Genomic DNA, 12882 nt, shown 5'->3' with positions numbered 1-12882 from the left:
GGCAAGAAGCGATCCGGCGCTGCCCTCGCGGCGTGTCTAACTGCGCGCGGGTCCCGTGACCCGGGAGGTTTGGTCACCACGTGACCCGGGAAGACCGATGACGTTTCTGAGGGTTAACATCCGGTTGTGTGCGCGCGCAGTGCAGGTGAGGAGGGGCGACCACAGGGCCTTGGGTGAGCAGCCTCCCAGATCTCAGGTGGGGGGCAGCAACTTCACAGAGCCGAGCTGGGATGCGAGAGGAGGGCAGGTTCGGGCCAGATGGAGTTTCTTGATTGAACTACATTTCCCAGAAGGCAATGGGGGGGCTCCTCCAGCACCTGCCTGATCGGCAGGAGACCTGCTGCTCTGCTCTTCCATCCGTCTGCTACCAGCAGTAACTCCGGGTTGCGGCGGAGGCACCAGCACTGGGCGCAAGGCAGGGCACAGCCTGGAGGGGGCGCCAGCCCATCGCAGGGTAGGGTGCACGCACACGCACACGCACACGCAAACGCCAGGGGCAATAGCAGTTAACTTGCTAGTGTGTCTCTGGGGGGGGGACACCCAAACTCCACACAGACAGCACCTCACAAACTGAACCCGGTGCCCCCCTGCCCCCTGCCGCCCTCGGTCTGCTCTTCAAGTGAGGTACATTAGATACTTGATCCAGTCGTGTGCCTGTGTTTCTCGAAAGGGGGTTTTACTCTGCGGAGGAGGTCAGCCCCAGTGACACGGTGTGGCTGGGCCCCGGGTCTCTCAGGGCAGCGAGATTCACGGGCCGGACGGCCCAGTGCCCCCTCTCCTGCCTAACCGTTCGGCTGCAGATCACAGACCATACGCTGCTAATAAGCCCATCTGACTCAAGAATCTCATCCAGACTTTCTCCTGAAAATTCCCAGGGTATCTATCGGCTTTATCCATGAGGCTGGGCAGCCTGTTCCAGGCTCCTACAACCCTTTGTGTAAAGAAGGATCTTCTCTTCTCAGCCTTAAATGCACCTGACCGAAAGGGGTTACGCAATCCTGTCACGGAAATGGTGTCTAGGAGTGATTAAACGAATCAAGTCGATTAAAATGTGAAGTCAGGCTGTACGAGACCATGTGCGCGGGGCAGTGACGTGCGCGCCGCCCGCCTCCTGTTTCCTGTCTCGGCGGTGAGGTAGGCGCCGGGAGCGCGCTTGCGCCTGCGCAGAGCCCGGAACCCTTCCCCGGTGTGTGTGTATGTGTGTGTGAGTGTGTGTCCCGCAGGCTGGAACATGGAAGATGAAGAGGTTGCTGAGAGCTGGGAGGAAGCAGCAGACAGCGGGGTGAGAGCCGTGCCCGCCTGGGGGTCCGGGGCACCCCTGGGAGCCGGGCTGGGGGACGCGGGGCGGCGGGGGAGAGTCGCGGGGGGAGGCGGAGCGCAGCCCGGGGAGAGCACCGGGGCGCCGAGCGGGGAACTAGGCCGCGGCTTAAAGGGGCAGGGGCCTGGGGCTTCTGCCGGGGCAGGGGGAGAGGGGCTGTTGTGCGGCCGTTGGAGTCGGTGTCGGGTGTGAGACCTGAGAGCCTGTCTCTCGGAGGGCGACGGGAGGCGAGGACCGTAGAGGAAACCTCGCTGGTTCAGCGGTGAGGAAAGAAGAGTATTTTTATTACTAATGGCGAGACCAGTAGACCGACTACGGCCACGGAGGGCAGCGCCTCCTGTCCCGTCCCGGCCCGGGGCTCGGGCTGCCGTGATTTCGGGGTGGGTGTGCGCTCTGGGGGGGAGGGGGGATCTCTTTCCTCCCCGGAGCCCCGCGGGGTCACGCGTGAGCAAACCGAGGGTTTTCACTGACGCGAAGTCATGCGGAGAGTCTTGTTCATACAGCAGGTTATTGAAGATACCGCGTTAATAACAGTTTCAGAAGTACTTCATAGGGTCGAGATGCTGTTTTTCTACAGTTGAATCTGTGGCGTTAGATCAGTGATTTCTATTTTTTGAGAGGGAGTCAGTACAGTAAAGAGCTGCTGACTAGACTCCCAGTGCACAGCAGTGCGATCCACTCCAGGCTTTACAGTGTGGCCAGTCAGACTCCCAGTGCACAGTGGTCTGCTTCAGGCTGGGATGTACCAGGTGCTGGGTTGAGGTACAAACTAAACGGTGAGGATTTCAAGCCTGCTGCGCTCTCTTCTGGAACGCTGACTGACCAAAGGAGTTTCTGCAAATTTGTGAAGTTAAAATAATGGTCAATGCTTCTGCAACCAGCCCCACTGATAGAGTCGGTTTCGGAGCCCTGCAGCGGGTCAGTTGTGGGGTCCTACCCAGTATCGTTAGGGGGGGAAAGCGATTCTCTCAGCGGCAGCCTGTCTCTGCTGTTGGCTGCCTCTCAACACACAGAAATAGCCCGCTGTGTAATGTTGATCCGCGCCTCGCGCTCTCTGGTCTCCGGGGCGCGTGACGGGTCTGTCCCGCCGTGTTTACAGCCTGCTTTCTTTCCACGCAGGAGATAGACAGGAGGCTGGAGGAGAAGCTGAAGATCAGCCAGAAGGAGAAGTGAGTGGAGCCGCAGGAGTAACAGCTGTCCTCCTCCTCTCTTCCTCCCTTAGATCCCTCTCTCTCAGTCCTTTCTCTCGCCACACTCCCTCTGTATCGCTCTGTCTCCTCTCTCGGAGACACCAGCTGGTGCGTCAGCTCGGCCGGGATGTCCTCCTAACGCCTCTGTCCCTCGCAGGAAGTCCAACAGATCTCCCCTGAAGACGGCGATCGTTATCCAGGACGACTCTCTCCCGGCCGCGCCCCCTCCTCAGATCCGGATTCTGAAGCGCCCCTCCAGTAACGGGTCCCTCGGCGCCTCCCAGGCCGCGCAGCGCCCCCTGCCGCAGGTGAAGTCCCTGGCGCAGCGGGAGGCGGAGTACGCAGAGGCGCGCCGCCGCATCCTGGGCAGCGCCAGCCCGGAGGACGAGCCCGAGAGAGCGCTGGCCTCTGTGGTGCACACGGAAAGGTACGGCGCCGGCACACGGGCGTGCCAAACACACACACACACACTCTCACCCACTCACTCACCCACTCATCGGCACCCGGGCACACAGACACGCTCACTGGCACACAGACGTGCTCACCGGCACATGGGCACACAGACATGCAGGACCTCTCTCCTGCGCCAGGCTCTCCCAGCTCCCTGCTCCAGGGTTCGCTCTGGATTCGAGCCACAGAGCTGCGGTCTTGACTCGGAGCTCAGCCGACAGCGAGGGCAGGACCTGCGGCGCCTGCACGTGCTCTGACCTCTGACCCCTGTCCCTCATGCGCGGCCCGCGTCTGTGTGACCCCTCTCCGTCCCGCAGGCTGGTGCGAGTCAGCGCGGGCCCCCCGGAGGAGTCCCGGCCGCACAACCATGTGATCCGGCAGCCCGCCGGTCCCGACGGCACACAGGGCTTCCGGCAGCGCAGATAGAGGCCGGCGCCGCGGGGCGAGGAAGAGAGCGAAGGAGCGAGGCGCCCCGGAACCACGCTGCCCTGCAGGCGGGGGGGGGGAGCGGGAGGGGGCAGGTCCCGGGAGGGAGGGAGGAGGGGGTGGGGAATCAGAGGAGGTCCCCTTGCACTGTGTACCCCTGCAACCCCCCTCCCTTCCCCTCCGCCCCATGTGGCTGTCCCTCCCAGGGCAGGGGGGCAGGAGCTGGGGGGCGATCGCTGACCCAGTTGACACACTGTGATGACGAAGACGCCGCGTCTTCAGGACTCTGCTCACTGTGACCTCACCCCCCCGCCCTGCAGCCCCTCCTCCCGCGCTCCTCACCTGGCCCACTGTGACTGGCACCCTGTCCGGGCCAGATCGGGTCGGCACCGGATCCAGACCCAGGCCCAGGCCCTGCGGACCTCTGGCTCCGAGAGACGTGGCGAGGAGTGAGAGTGTGAGAGAGAGTGAGGGAGGGAGGGAGGGGTAAAGCTCAGCCCAGTGAAGCAGAGGAAGGCAGGGGGCCAGCTTTTCCCAGCAATAACAGTGTCAGTCTTGGTCATGAAACATGTCTCCTCTCCCTAAGCCATCAGACCGTTTATTTTGCTGTTATATTCTGTCTTCATTTATTTCTTTTTTTCTGCAAGTCTTTCGGTCAGTTTTTATTTTTTGTTCTGGGAGGGGAGAGTTCTATTCAGTGTCCACTCTGTACGGGTCCCTTGTGATTCTGACTTTACTTTTAATTTCTTCTATTCTACTGCTCCCAGAGTCTTTCCCCCGTTTGTATTTAAAAAGTAGAAAATACACACGAAAGCGCCTACAAATGACCATACGTGAATAATTCATCCAGTCGAATCAGTCGGTTTTAAAGCTGTTTTTGGTAGTGAATAAAAACTAGTTTTAATTATTAAAAAAACACGGAAAATGAAAAAAAGTTGCTTTGTAAATATGTACAGCCTGAGAGAAGATTAAAGGGGTGAGAGACTGAGGGAGAGAGGGCAGAGGTCAGTCTGAATGTGGGGGGACTCACTCTGTCCTCCAGGACTGGTGTGCTGTATCACTCCCTGCGCTTTGTGTTCAGGACAGGCTGTTGCGTTGTCTGGTCTCTCCGAGGCGCGGCGCTCCGGTCTGTCTGCCGGTCCCGGCGGGGCAGTGTCCGGGCTGCGGGCCGGAGGGGCGTGCCGGCGCTGGCTGGGGTCGCGGCGCGATCGCCCGGCGTGTGGGTGGGGCCTGTTGGGCTTGCCCTGCTGGGGGGTCACTTCGAGGTGCTGGTGATGTAGTGAGCGGCTGTGGAACCTGGAGGGGGTGGAATCGGCCCCCAGACAGGTGCTGGAGCCTGGGGGAGGCGCTGGAGGTCATGGGGGTGATGGGGAGGTCTGTAGAATGGGGGTGCAGCTGGAGACGAACACGGTCCAGCTAGGGGCCTGTGGACGTGTGACTTGTGTGTCGTAGCTGACCAGCCCTCTGCTGCACTGACGCCTCACTCCAAGCAGCAGCCCCAGCCCTCCTGCTCTCCTGGTGCTCCAAGACCTAACAAAACTTCAACTGATAGTCATTTTGCTTAATTAGACATTTTTATTTTTTCATTCCTACCAAAAAAAAACAACCTGTTTGCGCGTTTGAAGCTTCTAGTGATTTTTTTTAATGGTAATTAAACACGGTTCAGAGCAGAGAGCAGTTTAAAAACTGGTTTCAAGCGCAGAACGTGTGTGTTAAGTGAACGGATCAGTGAAGCAGTCCGGCTGCAGGGGTGAGATGGGGGACAGCAGGGTTCAGGGTTCGAGTTGAGCCCAACTCTGTGGCGGAACTGATTCCCATTTTGTTTCTCCTTAGTGCCTGGCTTTAAAGAGCTGTGTATGTGGGGAGGGGGGTGTCCCCAAAACGGCAAGCTTGCAGGTGAGCCTCATTGTCATGGAAGCCCCTGCTCCTGACCCCAGTTCCAACCCAGCTCTGTTACTGCCAGCAACATTCGAGGCGCAGCGCCCTGTGTTGTGACCCACAATGTGGGGGCGCAGCGTTGCCCCCAGTGTGAAGCCCAAGACCGGGCGCCTCTGTGGCAGCAGGACCGATGCTCCGGGTGAGAGGCGTCTGCCCCCGCTGGGTCCTCTGTCTTCGCTGCCAGTTACCCAGGGAGCTGGCCGGGAGACAACAGCACCGGGCGTCACTGGTGTAGACTTGGGTGAACAGCCCTGGACAGTCTCTTTTTTTGGGGGGGACACCCAGTGCGATGCCCTGGTGATGGGGTTCCCGTCTGCCGGTGTGACAGTCCGGAGGGGGGCGTGCCGACGGGCCGTGCAGACTCAGAGTTGGGAACATTGTGGTTTAATATCTCCGATTTTGCTGTAGGGTTTGAGTGAAACCTCCGGTTTCTACCCAAACAAAACCACCAATGCAGAGCAGCCTGTAAATACTTCAAAAGCCCTTTAATAAAAAATAAACGAATGCTGTAGTTTTGTCGTCCTTCATGTTTTCCTTCACGTTACGGAGGTGTCTCAGGTTTGATGTTTTCCTGGAGAGGCTGAGCTGGGAGATGTGCTATTGTTTGCTGAGGATCTGGGCTACAAGGGGAGTGGAGAGACACAGGTATATAAACGCGAATTATTATAACGCGTTTTCGATCCGAGCTTGCTGTGTCGCCGTGAGTCCCCCCGGGCGACAGGGGGCGCTCTCTCACGGGACTCGGCGCGCTCGCTGGCGGCGCGCTGTGTGTTTCTGCAACTGGGACAAAGATGGCGGACAGCAGCGGCTACGAGTCGGTGATCTGTGTGAAGCCGGAGGTTCACGTCTATCGCATCCCGCCCAGGACCTCCAACCGCGGGTACAGGTGGGTCAGAGCGGAGCGGGGACTGGGCCTGACCCGGGGAGGGCTCGATCCCTCCCGTCTCCTCGCACAACATTCCCCGCTGGGGGTGGACGCGCTGACCAGGAAGTGTCCAAGCCCGTAGAGAAAGCTTAGCAGGGGTTTCATTTGAAAAGAAAAAGGTTTTTTTTTAAAAAAAAGGAAGAGTTACGGTCCGCTTGAATTCGCGACGCGACGCGTTAGGTCCAAGCCGTGGCCGCTGCGCGGACAGTTCGCCTCGCCCCGTGGCGACTCTTATGAAGTGTGGAGCTCAGGAAAGCCAGACTGTCAAAACTAACCCGAACCCCTCGGCCGCCTCACAGCCTCCTTTAACGGGAAAGAGAGCAGCTTCTCATTGACCCGCTTCACTGAAAGCGAGCCAGTGGCTCAGGGCTGGATGTTCATAATGGGGGCTGACCTCGTTGTTGTGGGGGCGGGCAGCGGGTCAAAAAACGGGTGGGAGTGGGAGTGGGCGCCGGCCGGGCCTCATGTGATCTTGAAAAGTAGCCAGGAGGCGCTTTCTGGCGGAAGCGAGAGCGAAAGGGAGAAGTAATCTCGCTGCTGGCGGTGGAGGAGCAGCGTCGCGGCTCGGCGAGTCTCCAGACGAGTCGCATGTCCCTTTGAGACGTCACTCGGAAGCGGACACGCTGAAAATCCCACGATACTAACAGTCCAAAGTCAAAATCAACACACACTTGACAGGTAATTAGAAGAACAGTTCGGTCACATTAATTAACCTCCCATAGCAACTAACAGGACAGACAAATCCGGGTCCGACAGACGACAGAGACTCTCCTCTGGGTCACAATGCAGTGATGTCCGATGTGCTACAGCTGCCTCCCTTGGTCAGTCTTCAGTGTCCAGCAGTGGGACTGGACACAGATAGCAGGCCCATTGGCCGGTGTCCAGCAGTGGGCCTGGACACAGCAGGCTCATTGTCCGGTGTCCAGCAGTGGGAATGGACACAGCAGGCTCATTGTCCGGTGTCCAGCAGTGGGAATGGACACAGCAGGCTCATTGTCCAGTGTCCAGCAGTGGGGCTGGCTCGTGACTCCCAGCTGCCTCTGGCTCAGCAGGGTTTGTCTCTCCAAAGGGCGGCCGACTGGAAGCTGGATGAGCCGGCCTGGACGGGCCGCATGAGGATCACCTCCAAGGGGAAGATGGCCTATATCAGACTGGAGGACAAGAATTCAGGTCAGGACTGGAGCAGCCTGTCCCCCTCCAGCTGTGTGTCAGGACCTGTCCCCTTCCTCTGTCAGGACCTGTCCCCCTCCAGCTGTGTGTCAGGACCTGTCCCCCTCCAGCTGTGTGTCAGGACCTGTCCTCTCCAGCTGTGTGTCAGGACCTGTCCCTCTCCAGCTGTGTGTCAGGACCTGTCCCCCTCCAGCTGTGCGTCAGGACCTGTCCCCCTCCAGCTGTGTGTCAGGACCTGTCCCCCTCCAGCTGTGTGTCAGCCTGTCCTGTCCAGCTGTGTGTCTGTACTGACTGTGCCCTCTGTGCCCCAGGGGAGCTGTTTGCCCAGGCGCCAGTGGAGCAGTACCCCGGCATCGCAGTGGAGGGCGTCGCCGACTCCAGCCGCTATTTTGTGGTGCGGATTGAGGATGGCAGTGGTGAGGCGCTGTCATGGTTACCTGTCAGCTAGTCTGCGGCTCCTCCCTCTGTGGTTTAATGACCTTCGCTGTCGTTCTCCTGCCTCCCAGGGCGCCACGCGTTCATTGGGATCGGGTTTGCGGATCGTGGCGACTCCTTCGACTTCAATGTGGCTCTGCAGGACCACTTCAAGTGAGTGTGTCCCCCCGTGGGGTCAGGGCCTGCCAGACAGGGTGCCAGACTGCGCCCCCAGTTAACAAGTCAGCTGTACGCAGAACTGACAGGGAGAAAACTGACAGACCTGACTGCATCTTCACGGTAAAGTGGCCCTGCTTAATGAAAGCAGACAGAGAAAAGGAACCTGCTGGAAAAATGAGCTCCTCATAGGTGTTCATTGAGTGTGGATGAAGAGGCTGCAGTGAGTCGCTGTGCAGCAGCAGTGCTTGCTGCCGGAGCTGTGGTGATGAAACACACTGGTCTCCCTCACTCCTGCAGCTCCAGCCACTTCAGAGCCCAGTCTCTGTCTGGACTGGGGCTGAGCCCAGCAGCAGAATCCCTACAGCAACAGGTCATAAAAACCCCTCAAAAAGTTTATTTTAATCCAAGCCATCGAATCACTGGACATAGCTACTGCCCTCTGCCCACTCGCTGTGTCCACTTGGGGGCAGTGCGTACAAGAGTGCAGCTGGAGTGCTTTCTTACCCACCCTCTCAAATTCACATGTCAAATTTTAATTTGTTTTCTTCCCCTCTTTCCCTCTCTCGCTCTCTCCCCCTCCCTCTCTCTCTCCCCCTCTCCCTCCCTCCCTCTCCCTCTCTCTCTGAAGGTGGGTGCGGAAGGAGGGGGAACTGGCCCGGGAGGAAGCCAGTCAGAGCTCTGTGCCCAAGCTGGACCTGGGCTTCAAGGAGGGGCAGACCATCAAGATCAACATCGGGGTGAGAGCGGAGCGGGGGAAGCGGGGCGCAGGAGAGCAGAGTGGGGCGCAGGAGAGCGGAGTGGGGCACAGGAGAGCAGTGCCGAGTTGGGTTTAATCTCAGGTGTGTCTCGGCCTATGTCTGACGCTGTGCTTCTCCAGAACATGAAGAGGAAGGAGAAGGATGGGGCTCCTGCCGCGGCCAGGTCTCGCCCAGCTGGCAGCGGGCTGCTGCCCCCACCCCCAGGGGTGAAGGGGGCTGGGTCCCACCCCACTCCAGGAGCAGAGGCAGTACAGCCCCCCAGCACAGGTACCTCACTGCACAGCACCCTGTAGTGCCTGAGACTCTCCTACTGTACTGGGACTGTAGCTCCTATTGGAACAGGACTGGTCTACTGTACTGGGACTGTAGCTCCTATTGGAACAGGACTGGTCTACTGTACTGGGACTGTAGCTCCTATTGGAACAGGACTGGTCTACTGTACTGGGACTGTAGCTCCTATTGGAACAGGACTGTCCTACTGTACTGGGATTGTAGCTCCAGACTGACAGATGACAGGCCAGTTTTTTTATTGCTCTTTTTCTTTATTCAACCCCACCGTTAGATTTTGACCTGGGGCCCCCCACAGTGCAGCCCAGCGGCGGGACATCAGGTGACCTCTGGGGTGACTTCACCGCAGCCCCCAGGTGAGCTGAGAGATGATGTTCAGTGTTGGGGAGACACTTGGAACTGTAAGGGAGCCCTGTGATGCAAGATGCATGGAACTGTGAGCCCTGCGGCGTGTGTGTGCAGTTGTGAGCTCTGCAGGGTGTGTGTGTGTGCAGTAGTGAGCTCTGCAGGGTGTGTGTGTCAGTGGCGGGTGAGTGACCCGGGGTACCAGGCATGCAGGGTGTGGTGCAGGCTGGGAGAGGCCGGGGGTGTCGCTGCTCTCATCAGTACCACTAATAAAGACCCCCACTCTCGCGGGCTCAGAGCCACTGCTGTTTATACTGCCAGTGCTGCTTCAGCCAGTTAACTGCCCTCTCTGTGTCTCTCTGTAGCTCCGGCTCCAGTCAGGACTCTTTTGGCCCAGGATGGGTGCAGTTCTAACGCCCCTCCCTCCTCACCCATCTCTCCATCTCCTTGCCTTCCTCCTGTCACCTCCCTCTTTCTCCTCCTCTCAAGCCTACATTCCCAGAGGATAAGGAGGGAGGGGGGCAGTCGACACTCTGGCCCTCGTGCTGCCCCCCCAGTGGGCTGAACCAGGAAGAGCCTGTGAATCGAGAGGACCCAACCCAAGATCCTCAGGGTGGGGCCGTAGCAGAGGACAAGCGCTCACCTGTCCAGCCCACCTGGCGTTCATGTACCCAGCGATGGCCTTTAGTAATGGTAATAATTCCTGCGTTTATATAGTGCCTTGCATCCCAAAGAATCTCAAGTGCTTTACTTGTGGAAGGAGACCCACTTCATCCCCCACTGCAGTGCAGAGAGAAACTGCCGCACCAGCTGAATGAACAGAGAACTCTAGGAAAACCAGACTGGACAGGAATTTGACCAGGACTCTGGGGATAAAACCCTACTGTAGGAACGGTCATGGGATCCTTAATGACCAGGTAGTCAGGACGTCAGCTGTAGCGCCTCCTACAGTGTAGTGTCCCGGGTCACCGCACTGGGGCATCGGTATGGTCCAGGGGGAAGAGCGCCCCCTTCTGGTCCAGCTATGGCTATCACAGCAACATCCTGGCTTTCCTTCGAGGTCTCCCGCCCTGTCCTGCCCAGGCCCAGCGCTGCGGAGCTCCAGGGCTCTTTAACTGCCGACCAGCTCTGTGTGTTTCTGCCCTCTTTCTCTGTGGCTGTTTTTACTGCCTGTTCTCCTGCCCCCCCCCCCCTTCACATTCCACGGGGGCCGGAATGGCGACAGACCTCGTCTCTGCGGGACCCAGCTTCAGCCAAGTTCTGAGGGCCAGACGCGTCACACAGACAGCTGCTCCTCCGTCAGGCCAGGAGGCGCCTGCCAGGCACAGGCACAGCCCTGGAGCAGCAGGGAAACAGCAACGTGCTGCTCTGTGTGTACTGGATATGTGTCTATCTGCCCCCATGTCTATCTCCCCCCTGTCTGTATCTGCCCCCTGTGGATCTGCTCTGCCTTAGAGGAAGAGGGGGATTCTGGGATGGGATGATGCTGAGGTCAATTGAGGAAGTAGGAGCCCTTTCGGTTACGTAATGGGCAAACAAGCATTGATTGTGTAAATGGGGATCAATTAAGAAATTAAAATTCAGTTACTTAATGATGGACGGGTTACAGTATCGATAGGACTGGTGCCCTGTACTGGACAGGACTGGATGTGCCTGGTGTCACTGGATGTGTCCTTTCTGCGGAGCTGCTGCTGTGACTGCGTGTCAGTGAGACTCCGGTCCGCAGCTGGCTGGTCTGCTCCGGGTTCTCCACACTGCCAGGCTCTGCTGATCTGCACAGAATATGTCTTGATTTTTTTTTGTTATTGTCATTTTGCAAGGAAGAGCTAGTTTATGATATTTTGTTACATTTATACATATTTTTCTCATTGGAGTGTGTGTGTGAATTCAGACAGTGCAGATAATCTTTTTTTACTTTTGTAATGCATGAAAAATTGGGGAGTGGGGAGGACCAGCAGTGACCAGCAGTGACCGCGCTGGGCCCTGCAACTGACCACACGCTGCACACTTCCTCGGTAAGGAGAACGTGTCCATCTTTAATACTGGGGTCAACACCCCAAGAAGAAGGATCTGTCTCCTACTCCTTTATAAGTGCAGCCTGTCCCAGAATCCCAGTGATCCGCTTTCCGAACAGTCCCGCAGATCCAGGGGCTGTCAGTGAGGTGTTGGATGTTTTTCTGTCTTTGTAAAGTGTCCTTATTCTGCACCGCCCTGCCCTGCAGAGGCGTCCTCTCTGGGCCTGTGGGGGGCGGGAGAGGAGCCTCTCTAAGTGCCTTCTGTCGTTACAAACCAGCCGTTTGAATGTAAAACTGTTCTTTGTAAATAAAGATTTTGTTTTACCTGTCAAGTTTGTGTCTGTCTTCACTGGTGTGTGGGGAGCGTACTGGTGGTGCTGGAGGAGATCCCCATTACCTGTAAAATGCTTTGAATAATAATCATAATCATAATTTTATTAATAATAATATTATCCATAACATAATAGTTACCGCTAATCCTAATTAATAATTTTCATCATCATCGGCCGCTCCTCCCTTGGGGCGGGGTCACTGATTCACCGCAGACGCTGATTGGTGTTTCGGGTCACTAGTTGATGACGTGTGTGAGGCGGGACAGCAGCCCCGCGCGGCCCGGCCCGCTCCTGTTTCCTGGCGACTCGCCTGAATCCCTGAATCCCAGCTTCTCCTGCGGTGACCTGCGCTCGGGGCTTCAGGAGTCTGGTTCGGGGTGCTGCACACAAAGAAACCTGTGTTTTTTCAGTATTGTGGTCTAAGACACAAGCATTAGTGGCTGAAAGGGCAAAAACGCGATATACTTGGGCTAGAAACAGCGGCTGCAGGGCTGTGTTCCCTCAGTCGGTGAGCAAGACTACCCGTATCCCGCGTCTGTAACTCTACCTGCTGCTCGGGACTGTCTGAGACCTGATGCATTCACACACGATGCACCAGCGTCTCTGTGTGTCCCGGGAAACTGATGACCCTCAATCTGATTGTCTCTCTTGTCATTCCCCGCACTCTGTGAGTGACTGGTTCTTGACAATCTGCCTGATCTGGCAGAGATTGGTCTCGCCCCCTAATTTCAGCTTTGACCTTACTGTCAGAGCCTCCCGCACACCTGTCCGCAGGTGAGAGTGCTGCCGGCGCGGAGGTGCTAGATCGCCATGGCAACAGCCCGCCGCTTCCACAGCGGAACGAGCGCGTTGCCGGAGTGCGTGTTTGTGTAACACGCCTGTCATTGTGTGCGGCCCGGGGCAGGGGGAGGGGTCTGGGCGCTGTTGCCCCAGCGGTGGTTACCTCAGAGCGGCAGGGACTCAGGCCAGTCGGGGCAGAGAGCAGGACACAGGCCGGGGCTGTGGGGGTGAGTACAGCTCCTGGGGTGTCGGGGTGTTTCACGGGGTTCCCCGCTGTGCTCATCACATACGTGTGCGCGCATGTGCTCGGGTAGAGACACACCGGCGACCTGCACACCTTTTAGATAACGGTG

At 57.8% G+C, this 12882-nt stretch overlaps 2 protein-coding genes and 1 long non-coding RNA gene across 6 annotated transcripts; 2 read left to right on the top strand and 1 right to left on the bottom strand.

The window, feature by feature from the left end:
* Window positions 1-7: 7 nt before the first annotated feature.
* Window positions 8-5833, top strand: szrd1 (SUZ RNA binding domain containing 1). 2 transcript variants are annotated; one of them, XM_088617171.1, is made up of 4 exons: window positions 8-145; window positions 2438-2487; window positions 2666-2935; window positions 3276-5833. In XM_088617171.1, exons 1-4 carry the CDS (start codon window positions 98-100, stop codon window positions 3382-3384), a joined length of 477 nt encoding a protein of 158 aa, XP_088473297.1. In that variant the 5' UTR covers window positions 8-97; the 3' UTR covers window positions 3385-5833. The 2 variants fall into 2 exon arrangements, with proteins under 2 accessions (XP_088473297.1, XP_088473296.1); XM_088617170.1 differs by lacking the exon at window positions 8-145 and adding an exon at window positions 534-1282.
* Window positions 5834-6059: 226 nt separating this feature from the next.
* On the top strand, window positions 6060-11749 carry necap2 (NECAP endocytosis associated 2). Of its 3 annotated transcripts, XM_088617166.1 has the most exons (9): window positions 6223-6454; window positions 6487-6925; window positions 7317-7417; window positions 7729-7833; window positions 7924-8005; window positions 8640-8748; window positions 8889-9036; window positions 9332-9413; window positions 9768-11749. In XM_088617166.1, the coding sequence occupies exons 3-9, from the start codon at window positions 7360-7362 to the stop codon at window positions 9814-9816; spliced, it is 633 nt and encodes a 210-aa protein (XP_088473292.1). In that variant the 5' UTR covers window positions 6223-6454; window positions 6487-6925; window positions 7317-7359; the 3' UTR covers window positions 9817-11749. The 3 variants fall into 3 exon arrangements, with proteins under 3 accessions (XP_088473290.1, XP_088473292.1, XP_088473291.1); XM_088617164.1 differs by lacking the exons at window positions 6223-6454; window positions 6487-6925 and adding an exon at window positions 6060-6208; XM_088617165.1 differs by having other exon boundaries at window positions 6223-6925.
* Window positions 11750-11831: 82 nt separating this feature from the next.
* Window positions 11832-12763, bottom strand: LOC148642271 (uncharacterized). Its single transcript, XR_015929596.1, has 2 exons — window positions 12321-12763; window positions 11832-12129 (listed from the first exon to the last, which is right to left on the bottom strand). It is a non-coding gene; the product is annotated as an uncharacterized LOC148642271 (long non-coding RNA).
* Window positions 12764-12882: the final 119 nt, after the last annotated feature.

This window comes from Lepisosteus platostomus, chromosome 23 (genome assembly GCF_059453375.1).
Source record: "Lepisosteus platostomus isolate fLepPlt1 chromosome 23, fLepPlt1.hap1, whole genome shotgun sequence".
NCBI classification, from domain to species: domain Eukaryota; kingdom Metazoa; phylum Chordata; class Actinopteri; order Semionotiformes; family Lepisosteidae; genus Lepisosteus; species Lepisosteus platostomus.
Note: the sequence above shows the minus strand (reverse complement) of the source record. Positions and strands in the feature narration are given on the sequence as shown.

Excerpts from the sequence above, each read along its gene's own strand:
- szrd1 (XM_088617170.1), top strand. The coding sequence starts at position 1,232 with ATGGAAGATGAAGAGGTTGCTGAGAGCTGGGAGGAAGCAGCAGACAGC. Across the intron at positions 1,283-2,437 it reads AGGAAGCAGCAGACAGCGGG|GAGATAGACAGGAGGCTGGA; the intron begins GTGAGAGCCGTG and ends CTTTCCACGCAG. Across the intron at positions 2,936-3,275 it reads TCTGTGGTGCACACGGAAAG|GCTGGTGCGAGTCAGCGCGG; the intron begins GTACGGCGCCGG and ends TCCGTCCCGCAG.
- necap2 (XM_088617164.1), top strand. The coding sequence starts at position 6,114 with ATGGCGGACAGCAGCGGCTACGAGTCGGTGATCTGTGTGAAGCCGGAG. Across the intron at positions 6,209-7,316 it reads ACCTCCAACCGCGGGTACAG|GGCGGCCGACTGGAAGCTGG; the intron begins GTGGGTCAGAGC and ends GTCTCTCCAAAG. Across the intron at positions 9,414-9,767 it reads GACTTCACCGCAGCCCCCAG|CTCCGGCTCCAGTCAGGACT; the intron begins GTGAGCTGAGAG and ends GTCTCTCTGTAG.